The following is a 21,391-nucleotide window of genomic DNA, read 5'->3' on the forward strand; positions in this document are numbered from 1 at the left end:
GTCCCCGGCCCTGTGCCAAGCATGTGATCTCATAGATCTGCCACGGCATCCTTCTTACATGGGTACTGTTATTTTCCCCATCTTCCAGGTGAGGAAACTGAGGCACAACGAGAAGAGATCACTTTGCTGAGGTCCCGATCAGGACCTGAGCTCTGCCCCTCCCCCCCGCCCCGTCCCCACAGTTGGCGAGTCTAACTCCAAAATTATCCTGCCTCGGTGTAGATGCCTCTTTGAATCTCCACCGCGGGAGACTTGTGGGATGAAATGCCACGCCCTTGTTTCCCTCTCCTCTGCAGCCGTGGGCAGGGAGAGCCAGCTAACGCATGCGGCTCTAATGGGAAGTGCCTTCCTGGGCCTTGCTGCAGACCCCTAGGGATATAATAAGCAGGGCTGCCAGCCGAAGCCCTGGGAGGGAGAGACTCTGCAGGTGCGCTTGGATTCCTTAAAGCTGATGAGCAGCGGGCCTCCTGAGGAGGGTGACTTTTAGGCTGCGTGTGTGGGAGGCCTCCAGTCTTTAATTGAGGCACCTTCCTGGGCTCTCCATCGAGAGGGGACAGAGTTTGCAAGGAGGGTTCGGTCTGGCCACAAGGTGGCGCCCAACTCCGGGCCAGCCGCGAATGGGGCGGTGGGGGGAGGCGGGGGAGGGGCCAGAGTGGCTAATTTGGGATCCTCTTCTAAATCACACTCTCTTAAACTGATCACCCAAGCGGGGGGAGGGGGAAGCGCTTCCAAAGCAGCTCCAGCGGATCATTCCATTCAGCTGGTGCCAAGCCAGGGGCTGAGGGAGTCAGCAACGAAAGCCACGGGGTTCCTGCCCTCGAGGAATTAGAGTGCAGCGGGACTACGTGCCAGTCATGACCCAGACTGGGCGTCTAATAAGCTTTTAATGAGCACCGACCGTGTGCCAAGTTCTGTGCTAACTGCCCAGGATAGGGAAATGAACAGTACTGAATCATTGCCCTCGAAGACCCATAGTTCACTTGGGAGACAAAAACTAAAAGAACAAATTTGGGAAATTAGGGAAGTACAGCCCCAGGGATACACTCAGAAGGTTGTAGACACATTGAAGAGGACCACCCAGTTCAGGCGGGGAGGGAAGGGAGTATCAGGGAAGCCTTGCTGGAGGAGGGGACACCAGAGTGGAGGCAGAGAAGACAGATTAAGCCGGCAGGGAAGGGGAGGCTTTTCCGGGCTGTGGAGATAGCAGGAGCAAAGGGTTGCAAGTGAGAAACAGCACAGAGCCCTGGCTGGAGCTCAGGAAAGGGGGTATGGAGCAGCCCCAGTAGGCCAGTTCAGTGTGGGGAGCGGACACTGGCGCCATGTTAATGAGATTGGGTCTGCAGGCTCTTCTTCTGTGTGCACTTATGGATACGCTCCCTTCTCTTCTTCTTCTGTCTCTTTCAGAGCCAAGAAGAAAAGCAAACCTTTGAACCTCAAGATTCACAGCAGCGTGGGCAGCTGCGAGAATATTCCTTCGCAGCAACGCTCCCCCCTCCTGTCGGAGCGCTCCCTCCGCTCCTTCTTTGTGGGACATGCGCCTTTCCTGCCCTCCACCCCTCCTGTCCACACCGAGGCCAACTTCTCCGCAAGTAAGTCACCTGCCGGGCCGCTGCACCTTCTCATCCGCCAGGTGCACGCTCCCTGTTCTCTCTTGAGAAATGCTCATGAAATGCTTTGAACAAGGCTCACTCGCCTCCCACCTGCGCCACTCCCGCCCCTTGGCATGGTTTTGAAGGGAAGGGGCGTCATTAGCGCGGGGAGGTTGACTGGCTGTTGTCATTGGTCCCGCATCCCTACTCTTTTTTGCCTGCAGGTGTGGAGGGATGACAGAGGGAAGCAGGCAGGCAGGGCATGAAAGGCAACATCAGCTTTTTCTCTCTGCTTCTCAGCTGCCCGGTCCTAGGATTTTTCTTGGGCCGCTGCGGATCAGCATCTATGATTAAATTTTGTAATTCCCACCCCCCTCAACTCAGGTCAACACGTATCACCTTTCATTTCAGAGATGTATGTGGGTTCAAACTGGGCTGAGCGTGGCCTGGGGTGTTTTACATTCTGCTCCCACGAATTTCTGCTGGAGACAAAGTGGTTATTACTTGGAGCGGAAATGGAACTTTCTGGTGATCAAGGGCTGAGGTTTCAGAAGGCATTTCATCTTCTCTGCCCAGAGGCCCGTTTTGCTGAACAGGCACAGATGCAGTCAGAGGGGAGCCCCTGAAAAAAGCCCAACCGGTCCTGTAGCTCAGACACTGGCTCTTACGGACTGGGAATTCATGAGGAGGGGTGTGCTGCTGGAACGGGAGGGAAATAACTCGGGGCCCCAACACAGCCCCCGGGGCGATGATGCCGCTGTTCTGATTAATGATAAGCAATGTTTACTGAACACCTGGTCATGCCTTTCACCCACACACACAACCTCGTTTGGTTTTTACGACAAGCCATTGTGCGGATGAGTGAGTCCTATTGTATAGATGAGCAAACAGAGGCTCAGGGATATCAAAGAACTTGGCAAACTCACGCAGCTGTTGAGTCCTTGAGCCAGGGTTTGAAGGTGGTTCCCCCTGACTCTGGAAATGGGTACGCTTCGCCATCACACATGATTTGAGCCGAGATCCCTCAACTTTCATCCGGGCGCCTTTCTCTGGAGGTAGGGTTCTATTCTGTTATTTACATGGGGCTTTTTGAACTTTTTTCGGGAGGCTGTGGACCCTTGGAGAATTTCATGAAATCCGTTATTTCTCTCTCTGGGAAAATGCACACAAAACCTCCAATCCGGTGTCTAGTGTCCAGACTGTTGGGCTCGGAGCTGTCGTAGCCCCCCGGATGGTTGGCCCCGGGCGGAATGGTGAAGTCGGTCCACACGTGTGCAGTGTGTCCCCCGTAGGAGTCTGCTGAGGGCCCAGAACCAGAAGAGACCTGTGTGCACGTCAGTTAGGAGAAATTCCAGAGCCTGGCTGGTCTCACTGCCCAGGGGGCACAGGCCCTGGATTAAGCAAACGAAAATAGCATTCCTGACACATAGCAGCACCGGAAGGCCAACTTATTAATTTTTATTAATTCCATTAATTAATTTAATTAATTAATTAATTAATTTGTCGAGAGAAATCACTGTCAGAGAGACCAGAACTCCTCAGTGGGGGTGGGCCTGTGTGGCAGTGTGAGGGTGTCCTGGGAGCCTAGATAAGGACCAGTGGGGTGATGATGTAGCAAATGTGTCATAGCAGCGGGCGAGACAGGATGTCACGGCCCAGGAGGGTGATGCTGGGGGCCAGTCCCAGTTCTGTGTCCTTTGGAGCAGTGTGCCTGACCCCGAGCAAGTACAGAGCCCTTCTGAGCCTCAGTTTGTTCATCTGTAAAATGGGCTCACAGTAGACACCCTCCATAGGTGGTTATGAGGATTAGATCGGCTCCTGTGTGTCAAGTCACCTGCACAAGGCCTGGTGCATAGTAGTTGCTTTATACACGGTGGCTGTTGTGGCAATGTTAATCAGCTCCTTTTCCCCAGCAGTATTTGTATCGTCTGACTTTCTGATTAATTTGAGGGCTGTGGGTGAATGCCTTTCAGTTAACTGCTCCCCACCCTGCCATGATTCCCCATGGCCCTAAGAGTACTTGGAATTTACCTTGGCAGGAGCCCGGGTGGCTGCCTCCAGCAGCCATTTATCTCTGGGTATCATCATCCCTGGGGGCTGGCCCACAGCTCTGCCCTTTAGCTCTGTCCAGGATAAAAACATCTTCAGCTTGCTCAAAAAAACCACCAATGTGCCCATTTTGACCCTTTCTCTCCTGCCAGAAAGTTTTATGAGGACTCACCGTGGCTCCCAACTTTTCCTGCCTGCCCTGGTCTCCATGGGAGAGGAGAGGTTTCTCCTCTTGCCTGTGGCCAGGGGCAAAGTCCTTAATGAAATCAGTCCTTAGCGCTAAGAGGCCAGAGAAGCACAGTTGCCTCTTTGGGATGTCCTGGTCCTTGGAGGCAGAGAGGTCGCCCTCTGGTCTACCATAAGGAAGGAAAGTCAACATTTGGGTCTCAGTAGGAGGACGAGGGTGTCGCCAAATGTTAGCTGGAATCCCATGGACCAGTCCCATTTCCATTGATCCTAACAAATGACAGAAACAGGGGGCAGCCCTGAGAATAGGTTCCAGGTTAGGAAACGAGAAGCTCTCTGTTAGAGTCTCCGTGATACCACCAATTGCTTGTGTGACCTCTGTCCCTGCCTCGTCACAGTTAAAGCTTGCCACAAACGTAGAGGCAGGCTTTCTAATTCCCATTCCATAGATAAGGAAACGGAGACTCAAAAGGGGGAATGATCTTGCCCACATGGTACATTTTGAATCCCAATCCAACTCTAGCCTGCATCCCTGTTCTTTGGTGAAGCAAATTCCTTTCTCTGGGTCTCAGTTTCCCCAACTGCATAATAAAAGACTCCACAAGGGTCCGGTCCGGAGCTTAGGAACTCGGTGATTCTAAGGCTAAGCCAGTGAGCTTTACCTGGGCAAATCTTTTGACCACTTAGAGTGCGGGTTTGAGGACTCTGGGCTGGAATGGTTGGGAGGACACAGGGGTCAGTCTCTGGTCCTCTCTTGCTTGTATTAGTCCTGTTCTCCCCCTATTCTGAGCTTCAGAAGAGACCTTTCTGCCTTTGGGTCCCAGTGCCAGCCTTCCTCCCTCTAACCCAGCTGAGGGAGCCCCTGATGCGTGTCCCTGCGAGGCAGAGGCTGTCAACCCCTTTGTCACCGTCAGTTCTGGCCATGGCTGATGTGAAGAGTGGTGATCTGCCATCTCGTTACCCCCGCTGGGGATGCCTGCTGGGGATGCCTGGGGACAGCATTAGACAGATCTGGCTGTAGAGTGTTCAAGGCTCAGACCCGATGGGCCACGAGAAGGACTTCACCTCCTTGGGCTTTCCCTATGTCCCTGGTCTGGGAGTGATGAGCAGGGCAAAGGAGAGGAGAGTCAGGAGCCCCAGCTTACAGAGGAACCTTCTCGAAGGCTAACCACGGACAAAACACAATTTGTTAAACCCTTCTGCTCTACGTGGAAGGTGGTGACTCAGGAGGGAACCTACCTCCCAAAGAAGTAGAGAACAATGGACTGAGCTCCCCACGCTCGCTGCATTTATTCTCTGTTTCGCTGGGGCATGCCACGTGGCCCAGATGGTGTCTGATAGGATGCCCTCTACCCATGGACCAATTTGGGTCCAACCAGCTGTGTGCTGGTGGCTCCATGTAGGGTATCAGGCGGCCACTGTATTTCCCAGTAAAGAGTCTTCTTGGGAATGAAAAACATACTGTCTAGATGGGAAGGAGTGATGACTCCTCATCATTCATTAGTGGCTGGTGGAGGTGATTTGGGGAATATAGCAACTGAGCGGTTGCTGACATATCGTTGGGCACTCGCTGAACCCTCTGTGTCTGTTTCAACCTGGCGAGCGTTTAGTGAAGGCAAAATGAGGAATGGGTGTAAGTTTCCCAGCGCAGGGGCTGGTGCTTAGAGCACTAAGTCTCAATAAAGAGTAGGTTTGGCAACTCTTCTGCTTGTCCTATGGTAGGATCGCTTGTAACAATGATTGCAAATGACGATAATAATGGCAATTGGCATTTATTGTGCGTTGACAAGGTTGCGGGTGCCGTTCATTCAGACAAAGCAATTTACTTGTATTATATAAGCTTCCCGGTTCTCCATCAGGTAGTTTATCTTCTTATCCCCATTTTGCCAATGAGGAAACTGAGGCTGGGAGGGTTTGGGTAGCTGGCCCGAGATCACAAGGGCAGGTAGGAAGCAGAGTTTGCGCTCGTCCTGAATCTCCCGTTCTGTAATGCTGAGGGACGCAGCTGTCACGCTGTCTTGGCTGAGACCCCTCTGTTCAAGTAGGGACCCTAACTTGTCCCAGTTTCCCTCCTCACACCCTGGCCTCATTGGGGGGTTGTGTTGTGGGGGTCAGCCTTGCTCCAAGGATGCCTCCTGTTTATTGGCATGCTGTGCTCAGTCAGAAAGCAGCCCCCACACGGGCTGGCAAATTGTCACCTTGCCAGACTCTGGTTGTTGATATGCAGGGGATCCATTGTCCCAGGTGGTAGCTGTGCTGGGGTGGGGTGGGGGGTGGGGGCGGCTAGGCAGCTGCAGAGAACGGACAGAAGAATAAGTTGCAGACAGCTTCTGCAATTCATTTTTCCTGGACATCTTTGATAGAAGATGAGGAATGACAGGCTACTTTTTACCACCTGCACGGTTCTGGGTGTTTTTTTTTTGTTTTGTTTTGTTTTTTTATTAGCTGTCTCTGGGGGTCTAGGACTTCAGGGCTGTAGCTAGCAAAGGGAAAAGGTGACTGATGATTCCCAGACGGCCCCTTCTTGGTCCTAATGGCCCCAGCCGGAGTTTTATACAGGGCCCCAGTCTTAGAAAATATTGTCCTTCACGGTGCGCCTTGAAAGATGGCATGCCCTCTCCTTGCCCTGTCTCACCGTGCGCTCTCCTCATCTCCTCGCTGAGCATTTCCCGGTGCTTTTTCTTGGACCCAAGGCAACAAAGAGTTGACCCTCCATTGAGGGCCCGGCCCCGTGTGCCTCGAGGCTGAGTCAGAAGGCTGATTTGTTGAGGGAGACAGCAGGTAACAGTAAAGACTAACGAAGCTGAACTGTATAGTCCCAAGAAACCAGCCATCGGGATGGGGGTGATTATATAATGGGGTTTAATGAGGCTCGAGGCCAAGGTTCATTACCCCCAGGAAGAGGACGAGGAGGAGTGCATGTCTTGACAGAAGTTGGCTGCTTGAACCCTGTTTTCGTCTCGGAATTTTGGGATTTTGAGAAGTCTATGTCTGACCTGAGTGGCGGCAGTTTCAAGGGGGAACCCATAGGTTACATCGGAGTGCCCCCCAAAGAACGTTTCTTCCCCCATAATGAACAGGTAAAAATGCTGTTTCTCCTCCTCTTCCCCTGCCCCCTGCCCCTGGCAGATACAGGAAGCATTCTTGTAGCCTGGAATCTTTGCTGCATTTCAGGAACTCTGATACCAGCAGGCAGGTCCTTAACACACACCGGCTGCTTGGCAGGCAGGTGCTGGTCAAGGCACTTCTAGGCATTAAAATGTATGTACCTAGAAACAAAATCCAAAGAGGTTCATGGTGAGCACTAGTCCTTTGTACCATCCCTCTGTCAATCCTGTTTTTATTTTACTGTTTTAAGATTTTATTTATTAGAGAGAGAGAGAGAGAGAGAGAACAAGCAAGGGGAGCAGCAGAGGGAGAGGGAGAAGCAGGCTCTCCAATGAGCAAGGAGCCTGATGCGGGGCTTGATCCCGGGACCCCAGGATCCTGACCTGAGCCGAGGGCAGATGCTTATCCAATGGAGCCACCCAGGCACCCCTCGGTCTTGCTTTTTAACAACTCCTTCTGTGTCTTGTTCTTTTGAGAGTCACTTCCACTGTTTAAGCTTCTCAAAGTGTGTCCTGGGCCACCAGCGTCTGTATCACCGGAAAGCTTGTTAGAAACGCAAACTCTTGCTTACCCCCTCGCAGACCTACTGAATCAGAAACTCTGGGGAGGGTGTAACAGTCTGAATTTTCACCAAACCTCCAGGGGATTCTGCGCACTAACATTTGAGAATCACTCGGTTATACAACAACCTTTTTTTTTTTTATTCCATTTTGAAATAATTTCAAACTTGCAGAAAAGTTGCAAGAACACCACAAAGGATTCCTGTACCCAGCCCCCTTTACTGGGATTCATCCATTTTTTAACATTTGCTTGTGTTTGCTTCCTCTGTAACCCCCCACCTCATGTTCCGTCTCATTTTTGTGAACCATTTGGGGCTGTGGGTCGTCTATACTCTTACATAACCACACAGAGGTACCGGGTTCAGTAACCTTGCCATTGACTCAAGAATTTCATTGAACCATACTCCTATTTCAGCAATTGTCTCAATAGCATCTTTCACAACAATTCATTCTCCCGGCACGGGAGCCCATCCAGGATCACATATTGTATTACGTGCTTGCATCGGGCTTGAAGAGAGCTCCTCAGCCTTTCTTTGTTGCTTGTGACTCTGACGTCTTTGAAGAGTGGTGACCAACTTCTTCACGGAGTGTTCCTGGATTTGGGTTTGTGTGTGGTTCTCTGTGTTAGACTCAGGCTCGGCGGTTTTCACATGACGTCTGCTTCCTCTGGGATATTTTCTTCTCAGTGGTTCCCCTCTTTGTGGACCCAGTGTTGGCATTTTTTCCGAAGAAGTCAGAGATCGTGACTTTTTTTTTTCTTAAGATTTTATTTATTTATTTGAGAGAGAGAGAGAGACCACAGCTGGGAGGGGAGGGGGAGAGGGAGAAGGAAAGGTAGACTCCCCGCTGAGCAGGGAGCCTGACACAGGGCTTGATCCCAGGACCCCGAGAACATGACCTGAGCCGAAGGCAGATGCTTAACCCACTGAGCCACCCAGGAACCCTGAGATCATGATGTTAGGAGAAATCTCCCAATTTTAAAATTTTAAAATCAGCACCCAGTGAAAAATCTTTTAACCCCATTTGAGATGCTATTAAAAAAATCCCATAGGTTGGTGGGTTATATTCGGTCTTGGGGCTCCCAATTTTTAGCTTCTGTTCTAAAATCATAGAGATCAGAACTATAGGGGACTCAGAAGTCACTGAGTCCAAGCTCTTATTTTACAGAAGGAGAAACTGAGGCCAGAAAGTAGAAGGAATTTGCCCAGGGTTTCAGAACTGGGGTTTGAACTTGGATCTCCTGATGCCCAACTAGTAGTTTTCTCCCTCATGCCAAGATAATTGCAAAATTATAGGCTCTGCGGCTACTAAACGTGCTCCAGAGGAAGGAAACCGGGACTTTCTTTAAAAGGTGACACCTTGGGGCGCCTGGGTGGCTCAGTGGGTGAAAGCCTCTGCCTTCAGCTCAGGTCATGATCCCAGGGTCCTGGGATCGAGCCCCGCATCCGGCTCTCTGCTCAGCAGGGAGCCTGCTTCCCTTCCTCTCTCTCTCTGCCTGCCTCTCTACCTACTTGTGATCTCTGTCAAATAAATAAATAAAATCTTAAAAAAAAAAAAGTGACACCTTTTGTGTATGGACGGCAGTTAATGTGTGTGTGTGTGTGTGTGTGTGTGTATGTGTTGCACGCATGTGGTTATGAATGTTCTGGGCGAGACAACTTCTGGGTTATCATCAGCCCTTTCTTCTCTGTAATTTTGCAGTTCTCGCCCTAGCGCAAACTGCTTGGGCTCAGCGTGCAATAGACAACCTCAGACCTTTTGTTATGATTGCTCCCACCAGGAATTGTGGCAGCAAAAATTGGACGGTAAGTGGTTGGCATTAGCAGTCAGGGGGTCCTTTATATCTTTTGGAGTGAGTCCTGGTCCTCAGTCAGGTACGTGTTGTTGGCCTGGGCAGTCCCATTGCCCGTCATCAGGACGTATGTCTGACTGTACCTTTGTCCCAGTAACATCCTCCCCCCTCATCCCTGCTGAGTACTTCAACCGATTTCATAGCAACAAGAGAAGAAGTAGCGAGTAATGTTGCTATAGAACTATGCGGTGTGTAAGTGCCATTCCTATTCCTTGCCTGGGCTCCTGCATCCCGATTCTGTAGATGAAGAAGCGCATATTCCAAGAGGAGAAATCCACACATGGCTTCAGGTTACGTATCAGAGACTAGAAGAAACTAGTCGAGCCAAGGCTAGAAGCCATGGGACCCTCAGACTTCAGGTTGCACATGCTCTCTGTACATTATTTGGCCTGACCACATTTCCGTGAGACAAAATGTCGGGGTTTGGTGTGCTTGTTTGAATCAAATTTGTTTCCATCTCCAATAAAACTAATTCATCTCTGGTGGCCCCCTCTTGTACATCTATCCAACTGACCAAGTCTGTATTTTATCCAATGTGATTTGTGGCCCTACCTTTCCACGATGCCCCATTTCCAAGTCTTGTCTGGCTGACCTTCTAAATCATGGTTGACAGACTTTCTGTAAAGGCCCAGGTAGGAAATACTTTCAGATCTGCAGGCCGTATGATCTTGAAGACAACTACTCCATTTTGCCCTGAAGCATGAAACAGCCATAGATCTTCTTCCAATAAAGTGTATGTGTTCCAATAAATCTTTATTTACAAAATCTGGCAAGGGGCCAGATTTGCCTCATGGGTTATAGATTGTGAGTTCTGTTCTTCCAGTTTTTTTCCATCTCCTCCTCTATCACCACACTCTGGTCCAGACTACTCAGTATTCTCCAAGTGGATCTTTCCATATCCAGTCCACCAAAGTGATCAGGCTCCCAAACCCAGGTTAAGATTCTACCATGATCTTAAGTGAACTGCATTCTCTTCTTTTTTGCACTCATGGGTGACTGGACACCCTGTCATTGCTGTCCCTTTGTCTCAATCACCACTACCTTGAGAAAGCATTTCCTAACTTCCCAAGTTATGTCAGTTACGTCTTCTCTCACCTCTTGCACTTTCCTTCTGAAACATTTATCACAATCCACAGCTATCTATTTCTTTAATGTCCTGATCCCCCCAGTATCACTTCCATGAGAGCTGTGACCACATTGCTCTCGCTTGTAACTGTCTCCATTGTGCTATGCATGGAGCTGGCCCACATAAATATTTTTGAATGGACATTTTTGAGCGTTCGCTGGGCAGCCAGTGCTGGGGGCCTTCAGCTGCTCAGGTTTTAGAGGACAAAGGAGAAAGGACTCTGTCATCCTCCAGAACTACAAAGCTGACTGAATTTGGCATCATCGAGGCAGGAACTGAAGTCCTTGGACTTTGATGCAGTCTTTGGGATATTATGGATGGTCTTCTGCCTTAACTGACCAAAGAAATGGGCATTTGAAGCAAAACTGCCAAAAACCATTTTGTTGATTGGGAACAGACAGGTCTTTATCCCTGTATGGTGGTAGTCGTACTAACATAGAGCTTGACACTTACAAGTGACAAACAATACAAGTTGAGCTTTTTTTGTTTGTTTGTTTGTTTAGTAGGAAGGTCATTTATTGGCACATGTAACTGAAAAGCCCAGGGGTTGTATAGGCTTCAGGTATGGCTGGATCAAGGGACTCAGTTCATGTCTAGTCTTAATCTCTCTGTATTTTTAAATTTGGCTCTTCTCCAGGGTGGTTTCACTTTTTGGCTACATGTGGTGGTCAGATGACCTCAGAAGTCCCTTCCCTGCTCTGGTCCAGAGCAGGAAGAATGAGATTGTTTAGGTCTGAGTTTCACTGATTCAACCAGCATGACCATGTGCTCACCTCTAAAGCAATCAGTGGGGTCAAACAGGTGGGAGGTTAACATATTGGCTTAATCTTGGGCTGTGATCTTTACTTTTGGGCTTAGAAATTGTGGGTTTTGTCTAAGAATGGAGAATGAATGCCAGGGAAGCTGGTAACCAGTGTCCATTATAGTAGTAATGAATAACGGAGGTCCCTATCCTAGGGGTTTTGAGGAACATCCTCCTGGCCAAATTAATTCATTACCCAAATTGGTGGGGACACATCTCCACATTGTACAGAAAACCCTTTCAGTTCTCCAAGCATCTCCGTTGGACTGTGTTTCTCTGTGATCCCTGACAAGGAGTACCCTCTGACATTCCTTGGGAGTCTCTAGAGAGCACACAGCCTACCTGAAAAGGTTAAGCCATGGCACCAGGGAGAGCCTCAGTGCCATTCCCAAGACAGCATCACTATTGGCCAGGCACCAAGCTGAGAGTCGGAGGAGCTTGGGTTTAAATCTTATCTCTGCCATTTATTACCTAACATCTGTGAGTTTCAGTTTCCCTATCTTTAAACTAGGCATACTCCGCCTTCCTTGTGGAATGGTTACCAAGCTGAAATGAGAGAATGTTGAGCGCTGCACCTAGTATAGAAAGCACTACCTAAGTGTCATGGTCATTGAAACTACTGTATGGTGTTTGGGTTTTGGTCAGTTTTGATCCTCACTGGTTTCTGCTGGACATCACCCCACCTGCCACCATATCTGAATGGAGTCATCAATATTGATTGAATTCCTGATATGTTAAGTGTCTTAGTCCATTAGGGCCACCATAACAGAGTACCACAGACTGGGTGGCTGATAAACAAGATATTTATTTCTCATAGTTCTAAAGGCTGCTAAGTCCAAGATCGAGGTGCCAGCATGGTCGTGTTCTGGTGGGGGCCCTCTCCTGGCCACTGTTTTCTTACTGTATCCTCACATGGTGGAAGGCGGCCAGGAAGCCATCTGGGTCCTCTCTTATATGCACCCAATTCCATCCATGAGGGTCCATCCTCATAACCTAAGTCTACCTCCCAAAGACTCCACTTCCTAAGACCATCGCATTGGGGGTTAGGATTTCAACATATGAATTTTGGAGGGCCACAGACATTCAGACCGTAGCACTGAGTGTCATCGAGGCAGTCAAATAAATGCCTGGTACCGTCCTCGACCTCAGAGAACTTGCAGTCTGCTTGGTTAGAAGCCACGTAAGACACAGCCAAAAACTCCGGACCAAGAGTTGGGAGATGGGAGTTCTCCTCCCAGAGCTGTTACCCCTGGCAAGGTGGCCCTTGTTAGATCGCTGAACATTTCTGAGCCCCCGTTTCTTTATCTGGAAAATGGGCGCGTCAGTGATTCCCTGCCCATCTCACGGGAATGTTGATTGTTGGGAAGTCTGTGACCACCCTCTGAAAACTATAAATTGTTCAGCTGGACAAAATACCATTATCCCTGCCCAGTAAGAAGCAATACAGACAGACAAGCGGTGCAGATGTTCAGCTGTTATGCATTTGTGAACGCTGTTTAATCTGATTGGCTGGGCTTGTGTTCTGATTGGCTGAGCCTGTCTCCTGATTGGCTGGGCCTGTGTTCTGATTGGTCAGATCTGTATTCTGATTGGTCAGTGCCCATTCCATAACCATTGTTAAATATTCTCAGACACCCTTAAACACAAATGCCTCCTTCACTAAACACAAGACAATCCTCAAGCCTCAGTTTCCTGGTATGTAAAGTGAGTATAGCCATATTGTCTTCCGCAGGGTGGTTTTGAAGACTATAGGAGATAAAGTGGATTGGATTGAGGTCAGCTATCCTGCTCCCTAAAGGTGATGTCTGTCCCTCTTGTTCGCTTCTGCGTCCTCAAGGCGTGGCTCATCGTGGATACTGAAAAGTAGGCTTTGAACGAATAAATAAAGCCCAATGCCTCCTGCTAGGGTCCTGGTCATTCCTCAGTAAATGAGGATTGAGCACATAGTGGGTAAAGGATGCACTTGGCGTGGGGCAGTAGGGAGAGGTGAGGACTGTGGAAAAACACAGAGCACCCACCCTTTCTAAAGACAGTGGCCACCACTCACTTCCAGCCAACTGTTGCTCTATGGGAAGGGGACGAAGTGTCACCAGATGATCCAGATTTCCTCAGAGAAACTGGACATAGGTTTCTGTGGGCAGTTTCAGTTTTTAACGCATTGGCAACAGAGGAAATGCTTTAAAAATTCTATCCTAGTTTAAACAACATTGGTATGGGGGAGCCACCAACTAGGGACCATACCTGCCCCCCCTGGCATGGCCTTTGCTAATTCTCATCTCAGGGACTTTTCAAAGTGGCGGGGTCAGCCCTTCTTCTCATCCTCCAGATGGTGCTCCTGGGGTCCTCTCCTGACCTCCCCCGTCACTCCCATGCCACACGTCCTCCTTGCTACACGTTTGCTCCTAGGGGGCAGCTGTGAAAACTCTGATGCTGGGCATTTTACTTATTTGTTTCTCCTTTTGAATGGGGAGAGTCCTTTTTCTCCAAATAACAGCATCAGCATGAAAATAGGTGAAATACACATGAAAAAAAAAGAGAAGCAGAATTGTTCTGGGTTGTATGCGGAAGGGGACCTGGTGTCCTGTCCCCATCCCTTCCTCCTGTCCCCTGACAGTGAGGATCCTGGGACCCTTCTTTGAAACTCAGTTTGTAAACTGCTACTCTAGGTATTTCTGTAAGTGTAATGAATGAATGGGAAACACAGGGCCCTTAGAAGGGAGAGTATTTTCCAAAAGCCCTGATTCCTGACTGGGTTCAGTCATCCCAAGGCTGACATGTCTTTGACCAGTTAGAGACCCTTCCCAACCTCAGTATGCATCTAGCACCTGCGGGTGTCGAAGGGTACATCCTCATCATAACAACCCTGGGAGGAGGCAGCATCCGATTTTCTTACTTTGAAAAAGAGAAGAACATGGTCAAGGGAAGTTACCTGGCTGTCACAGCATCACCAAGAGGGAGGAAGGGCCGGGGTGACATATGTTTCTCTTAAGATCCAGGGCTTTTGTCCTCTTTCCTATGCTATAGAGTCGGGTCTAGAGTCTTGGAGGGAGCTTTGGAATTAGAAGGTCACCTGCAGAACGTTCCTGTGAAACCTTTCGTGAGCCAGAATGGTGTGAAGCAAAGAAGTAATGAGCATTTTGCAAAAGCGAAAATCCTCCTTGGATTTCTTTCTCATGGCAAATACAGGTCCTAAGGCAGGTCTTTTGTGAAAGCAAAGTAGCATAAAATGAATTTCCAGAGAGCAGGAAAACCTGTATCCGGGAAGTATAGCTTTCCTGACAATGCCACTCTTGAGTTGATGACTTCAAGACTCATCCCTCCCTCTGTCCATCCGACCAGATCTATTTGGGAGTGCCTGCCCCCTGTGTGGGTACCAGGCCTATGGGGATGGTGAGGCATTCAAGATTCCCATCCTCATGGAGCATCCAGATGGTGACGGGAGACAGATACAACAGAGCCAGTTATGGTGGTCGTGAGTGGATGCCTGGATGCTATAGAGAATTAAAACCGGAAGCAATGACTGTAGGGGAGCAGGGATACCCAACCTAGCCTGTCACACAGAGACTTGGAGGGTTAGCCAGATGACATGGCAGGGGGGATGATGACACGCAGGGAGTACGTGTATTTAAGAAAGAAGGAACCCCTGTGCTGAACGCATTGGACGGGTTACAGGTGCACAAGTCTGTGGATGGAGCAGGGGAGAGAGGGAGGGGTAAGCAGGAGCCACATTTGGGGTGATAGTTTGGTATTTGGGATTTAATCTCAGTGCCGGGGAAAACTTCAAGCCTCAAGATCAGGTACTGTTTCTGCATTTCCCCTCAGTGGCGAGTTCTGCTATCTGAGAGGCGTGTCAGTCACAGGTTGACATGAGTTCCTGTCCCAGGTGGGTCGAGGTCCTCACCCCCAGTCACCACAGCATGTGACCTTATTTGGGACTGGGGTGCTGCAGATGTAATTAACGAAGTTAAGAAGAAGTCATGAGGGAGTAGCATGGACCCCTAATCCAATAGAACTGGAGACCTTATAAGGACAGGGACATTTGGACGTAGAGGCAGAAATGCACAAGGAGAATGCCACATGACCACGGAGGCAGAGATCAGAGGGATGCAGTTGCAAGCCCAGGAGCCCCGAGGAATGACGGCCAGCCCCAGATGCTGGAAGGGGCAAGGGTCGAGTCCACGGAGTCTCCAAGAGAGCCTGGACCCGCCGACACGCTGATGCCAGGCTTCCAGCCTCTGAAAGGGCGAGGCCTTTCTCCTGCTTCAAGCCACCCCGACAGTGGCCCTCTGTTATGGCAGTCCAAGGAAACTAACAAGTGTCTGTAAGGGGTACATCTTCAGCCCCAAAGTGTGCGGCTGCCATGCTGATGAGTCAGTCTCCCGGTGACTGCATAATCAGTCTGGGAGTAAACGGGGTGCTTTTTGTGAAAACGCCGTGAGCTCTTCTCAGCTGTGAAATTGCTCATCAGCCAGTGCGTTCGAGTGATCACCTCGCAGATGGCCTCCCGGTGACCATGAAGAGTTAAGTGCTGCTTCCCAAAATGCCCTCCTGGCTCCCCAGACGGCTGTTTGCCTCGGAAGAGAATCTCGACAGGCAGCCCATGGGGGCTCTCCGTGGAGGAGGGGGTGGGGGCCCGGCAGACACAGCTTTCACCACCTACCCTCAGGCACACGGGTCTCTACTGCCTGCAACACGGTGGCAATGGGCTCTTTGGATGAAACAATTTTCCCAGCCATGACAGCTTCACTGGAACCCCCTTTGCTTACTATTGTCACCCCACTTTCCAATTTAATAGTAAATTAGGCATGGCAGTTCTTAGCTCAGAAAGGCCACCCGTCAGTTGGCATATGATGGAATGAGTGTTGAATGGAGTTGAGACCCCCAGCAGGAGCCAGGTTCTGCCGTCCCTTACTGTGTAATGCTGGCTGGGTTAGTTAACCTCTCCAAGACTCCGTTTCCCCATCTGCCTCCCCCAGAGCAGTAAGATCATCATTGAATTTAAAAATAGTTGGCAAAAGGCTTCTAAACTGGAGAGTGCTGTCCCACTGGGGGAAGCGGACTGAGAAGGTCCTGAGGGCAGGCTGGCAGAGGTTCGAGGGAAGCCCCCCCCACCCCTCTGCTTGGGGTTGTGGTGGGAAACAGCCCTTGATCTTACGGTAGTAACTGATTAATGGCTGTGGCAGTGGGGCTCTGGGTGTTGCTTTGGGTGTTCTTCTCATTGGTTTTTCCCTTCCAGCAAAATATTTTTTGAAAAATATATCACTGGGGAGCTAGGGTGGCTCAAGTCAGTTAAGCGTCTGACTCTTGATTCCGACTCATGTGATCTCAGGGTGTTGGGATGGAGCCTCATGCCTGGGGGGGGGGGTCTGTGCTCAGCGGGGAGTCTGTTTGAGATTTTCTCTCCTTCCCTCTGCCCCTCCCTACCTGTGCTCCCTCTCTCTCCGTCTCTCTAAAATAAATACATAAAATCTTAATTTAAAAAGTATCGCAAATAGAAAACAGTGTATTTGCACACATAGATGTGCAGCTACATGTATGTTTGTAATCTATTGATACTTAAAGAATAATAAAATTCAAAGGCAATTTAAAAAAATGGCAAACTGTGTCCTGTGAGCCAGCTGCCTGTTTTTGTTAATAAACTTTTATTTGAACGAGGGCCGGGATGAGGGAGTGGCGAGCGAGGCCAGGTCGTGTGAGTGCAGGGTGGAATCCTGTCCTTCCATTGTTTGATATTTTGTTCATGGATGTTTCTTTTGCATTCATTTAAAAACCATTGCATTAGAAAATTTTTACTTTGATCCCTGAGTGTTTGGGCCGCTCCCTTAAATTTTGTGCCCAAAGTTCGTGCTTCACTTGCCCCTCCCCCTCATCTCGGCCCTGATAAAAATCCTCAGAAATTAGACCCAAACTTGAGAAAGAGAATATCACAAGTTCCTGTAAACCCTTTAAGTGCATCTCCTAATTGCATTTCTCTTCCTCTCCCCCCCATTCCCCGCCCCAGAGATGATGCTTGCTGTCTTGACAGGTTGCTGTCCGGAACCTGTTTTATCATGCCTGACTTTCCCTTGTGGGGCATCCTGTGTACACGTGTCCGCAAACATCTATCATTTAGTTTGGCACGTTTTCGAACTTCATAAAAATGGGATCGCACTGCACGTAGTCTGCCTTTTTAATCGGATATCCTGATTCTGAGATTCATTCGAGTCTACGGGAATAATTGTAGTTCATTCATTTTTATGCTGCCTCATACTCTTTCGCCAACTCTGTGACGCCTCCACCCCCCCTCCCCCGGATTAGCATCTCCAAAATCAGGCTGTGCTTTGCAGTCTATGACACCTCCTTGCTGTCGTCTGTCTGTCTGGGTCGGGCTGCACTGGTCACTGCTTGCCAGTCCCGGGGAACACAGATGTGGCTCTTCAGTGTGTCGTCACTTGTGAGGCATGGTGCGTTATTGATCCTACATGAGTTGAAGTTAATTGGAGTTTGAAAGGTTTCAAAAATATCATGCTTTCCCTTGGCCTTAAAACAAAAAACCCTCTATGCATCTTCTCTGTGCAGAAAGGCACGGGCTTAGAGCAGTGTGATATATGGTCAAATATGTCTAAATCAATCTAAGAGAGGTTGGAAAATAACACTCAATTAAAAAATTTAACTATAAAAAAATCACAGTGCCTTGATTCACTGGCAGCCGCTCCCTTTCTTAGTGGCTCGTAAATTAATGACCTTACACTCAGTGGCATCTTAAAAGTCAATGAAATATGGTAATAATCTGTTGTATGAACAGGACCACAACGAATGTATGCTTTCCTCTGTTGATGGACATTTGGATTCTCTCCCAGTTTCTCATTCCAAAGTATTCTTGGACACTCTCCTAGTGTACTTGAGCATCTAGAAGTTTTCCAAACTTCTCTGGTGGTGCCAGTTATTTGGGGAGCGTTTGTTAAAAAGTACTGATTTGGGGCGCCTGGGTGGCTCCATGGGTTAAGCCTCTGCCTTCGGCTCAGGTCATGATCCCAGGGTCCTGGGATCGAGTCCTGTATCGGGCTCTGCTCAGCAGGGAGTCTGCTTCCCGCCCCCCCCCATCGCTCTCTCTCCTGCCTGCCTCTCTGACTACTTGTGCTCTCTCTCTGTCAAATAAATAAAATCTTAAAAAAAAAAAAAAAGTACTGATTTGTGGGTCTCATCTTGAGTCTCCCATGTCTCTCCAGGAGAAGTCTGGAATTAGCTCCCGACAGTGCCACATGCCCCCGGAGGACAGAATCAGCCCTGGCTGAGAACCACAGGATCAGAGGATGTATAACTAGTGGTCCAAAGGGTTGTCACATCAGTTCATGTGCTCACCAGTAATGTACAGGTGGTCCCATTGCTCCATATTTTCACCAGCTTCCCTGTGGCCAGACCGTTTAACTGTTTTGCCCACCTGGTGACATGAAGGTGGTTCCCTGCTTAGGTTCAGTAACTGTTTGCCTGATGGCTGATGAGGTTGTAATCTTGTCACAGCCTTGGTCTCTTATGTTTCATCCTTGGTGAAATGTCTCTTTTGCCTGTTTTTTGTTTGTTTGTTTGTTTGTTTGTTTTTGTTTTTTTCCCTTTCCTTCCTGTCAAGTTGTCTCTCTTTTTCTTATGGATATTCAGGAACTGGAAAACTCTTCTGGATTCTAAATCTTCGTTATCCGTGTGGCAAATATCTCCTTCTGATGTGTGGCGTGTCTTTTCACTTTCCTTATTGTCTCTTTTGATGAATAGAAGTTTTTAGCATTAATGTAGTCAAATCGATCATTTCTCCCATCTATGGTTTTTTTGCTTTTAAAAGATCTTATTTAATCCATTTTTTCTGCCCTGAGGTTATAAACATATTGTCCTAGATATTCCTCTGAAAGGTGTGAAGCCTTGCCTTTCAGATTTAAGTCCTTAATCCACCTGGAATTGACTTTGGCGTATGGAATAAGGCAGGGTCTTATTTTCTTTTCGCCCTAAATGGATAACCAGTTTCCCAGCACCGTTTATCAAATAGCCTTCCATTGTCCCCACTGATCTGCTGTGCCAGCTGGTCATTGATTAGGTAGTCTGTGTTCACTCACAACCGCTCCTTTGTTTCTTATCCTGTTCCACTGATTGTCACTCATTTTTGTCCTTTGCTTTTTCCTTTTTTATAGGTATCTGGATCATTTTTCAAATTCTGCATTGATTTAAAAAAAATATAGTTCTCTCTTTAAATCCACCGCAGTATCCCAGAACAGAAGAAGAAATGAAAAGACTAGTGAAATCCAAATGAAGTCTGGTGTTGACTTGATGGTAATATACCAAGTTCTTGGCTTTGACAGATGGTGCTGGATGCCAGCATGAGTAGGAGCTGGGTGCAAGGTAGATGGGAACTCTCCAGACTCTCATTGTGGCTTTTCTGTCAGTCGAAAAGTATGCCAAAATAAATCTCAATGTAAAAAGATTTTCCCTCCTCCCTCCCTCCCTCCTTCCTTCCAAGTAGGCTCCATGACCAGTGTGGAGCCCAGTGCAAGGCTTGAACTCATGAACCTGAAATCAAGACCTGAGCTGAGATCAAGAGTCAGATGTTCTGGGGCACCTGGGTGGCTCAAGGGGTTAAAGCCTCTGCCTTCGGCTCAGGTCGTGATCTCAGGGTACAGGGATCGAGCCCCACATCGGGCTCTCTGCTCAGCGGGGAGCCTGCTTCCCCCTCTCTCTCTGCCTGCCTCTCTGCCTACTTGTGATCTCTGTCTGTCAAATAAATAAATAAAATCTTAAAAAAAAAAAGTCAGATGCTTAACTGACTGAGCCACCCCAGTGCCCCTGATTTCTCTCATTTCTTAAAAGAATTCTTTTTTGCTTTTTCTGTAATTAATGCCTTAAATTCTTAAATTCACACTTACTTTTACGTTGTTCATTTAGCGTCTCTGGGGTTTAAACCATTTATCTTTTATTTCTGTGGCCCACCATCTTTTACATCTTAGCCTCATTGCCTGGCGATTTGTAAAAAACTCTCTTTTATCTCATGGTTCAAGGCAAAAATTCTTAGTGTCTCCTATGTATTGGAATGCTAACTCAATTTTCGAGTTTTTTTTAGGTTATTCATCTCCCCTCATTTGCTCTCAGCTTTAATCTCTTCATAATCATCTACCCTCCATTATTTATGATACGTCGTAATTTGTGGGGAGCCTGCTTCCTCCTCTCTCTCTGCCTGCCTCTCTGCCTACTTGTGATCTCTGTCGAATAAATAAATAAATAAATCTTAAAAAAAAAAAAAAAAGATGGATAGGATTGATCTCCATGCTTACAAATACCATCTACCCAGATGTACCCCTGGGGGAATCACAGATTTCTCAGGGCAGGCGGATCATTTCTGGGGTCACAGGTGCCAGGCCCAGCTGGTCTAAGGGGACATAACCCTGACCTCCTGCCTTCCCTATGACCGGTTCCTAGGGTGACCAGTGTTTGATTTGCTGTTAACGGTAGCTTGCAAGAGAGGTAACTCCCCTATGACTTTATCCCGGGAGCATCTCCCTGGAGCCCCCTTTCTGCCTGGAGTAAGATCTCTCCTCCTTTTAATCGTGGCCCGGCAAGTCTCTGCAGTCAGTGTTGGCCTGTGCCTGGTTTGGCGACCGAGGATCAGCTGCTGTATCCAGGGGCTTTCGGGCTCTCCGGGGAACCTGAGCCGTGTGAGGCCCTGTAGAGCTCTGTCTTGAGCATCCTGCCTTTCTCCTTCCATCAGAATAAATTAATGTTTTATGAGGACTTTAATGATTTCCTTTTTGACTTTGGAATTTTGTTTAATGAGGGATAATAACAGCTCGTGTTTTGTACAGTGCTTTTTGGCTTAAAAGTACTTTTTTGTGTATTATATCATCTGATAAATCATGATAATTATCCCCATCCTACCCCCAAGTAACTTGATTCATCTTATTTGTGAGTACATAGAAAACACTGGAGTTTCATTTGGTTTCCGGGTGTTAATGAACACTTAGTATGCTTAGAAAAGGAGCTGGCCAAAGATTATCTGGATTTATTATCACAATATTTAGCATATTAGAATATAGATGAAGAAAAATAATCAGGCATGAGAAATGTAGATAAAAGTCAGGAATTTTTTTTTTTTCCTGATGGAGA

At 48.3% G+C, this 21,391-nt stretch overlaps 1 protein-coding gene across 2 annotated transcripts in view; it reads left to right on the forward strand.

The window, feature by feature from the left end:
• Positions 1-21,391, forward strand: part of KSR2 (kinase suppressor of ras 2) — a 409,167-nt gene that overhangs the window by 247,044 nt on the left and 140,732 nt on the right. For both annotated transcript variants that reach the window (XM_032876184.1, XM_032876185.1), the window contains exon 5: positions 1,405-1,589. In XM_032876184.1, the coding sequence (XP_032732075.1) occupies positions 1,405-1,589 (185 nt within the window). The remainder of the gene's footprint in view (positions 1-1,404; positions 1,590-21,391) is intronic.

Source organism: Lontra canadensis, unplaced genomic scaffold, assembly GCF_010015895.1.
Source record: "Lontra canadensis isolate GAN:19392208 unplaced genomic scaffold, GSC_riverotter_1.0 scaffold58, whole genome shotgun sequence".
Classification (NCBI taxonomy): Eukaryota; Metazoa; Chordata; class Mammalia; order Carnivora; family Mustelidae; genus Lontra; species Lontra canadensis.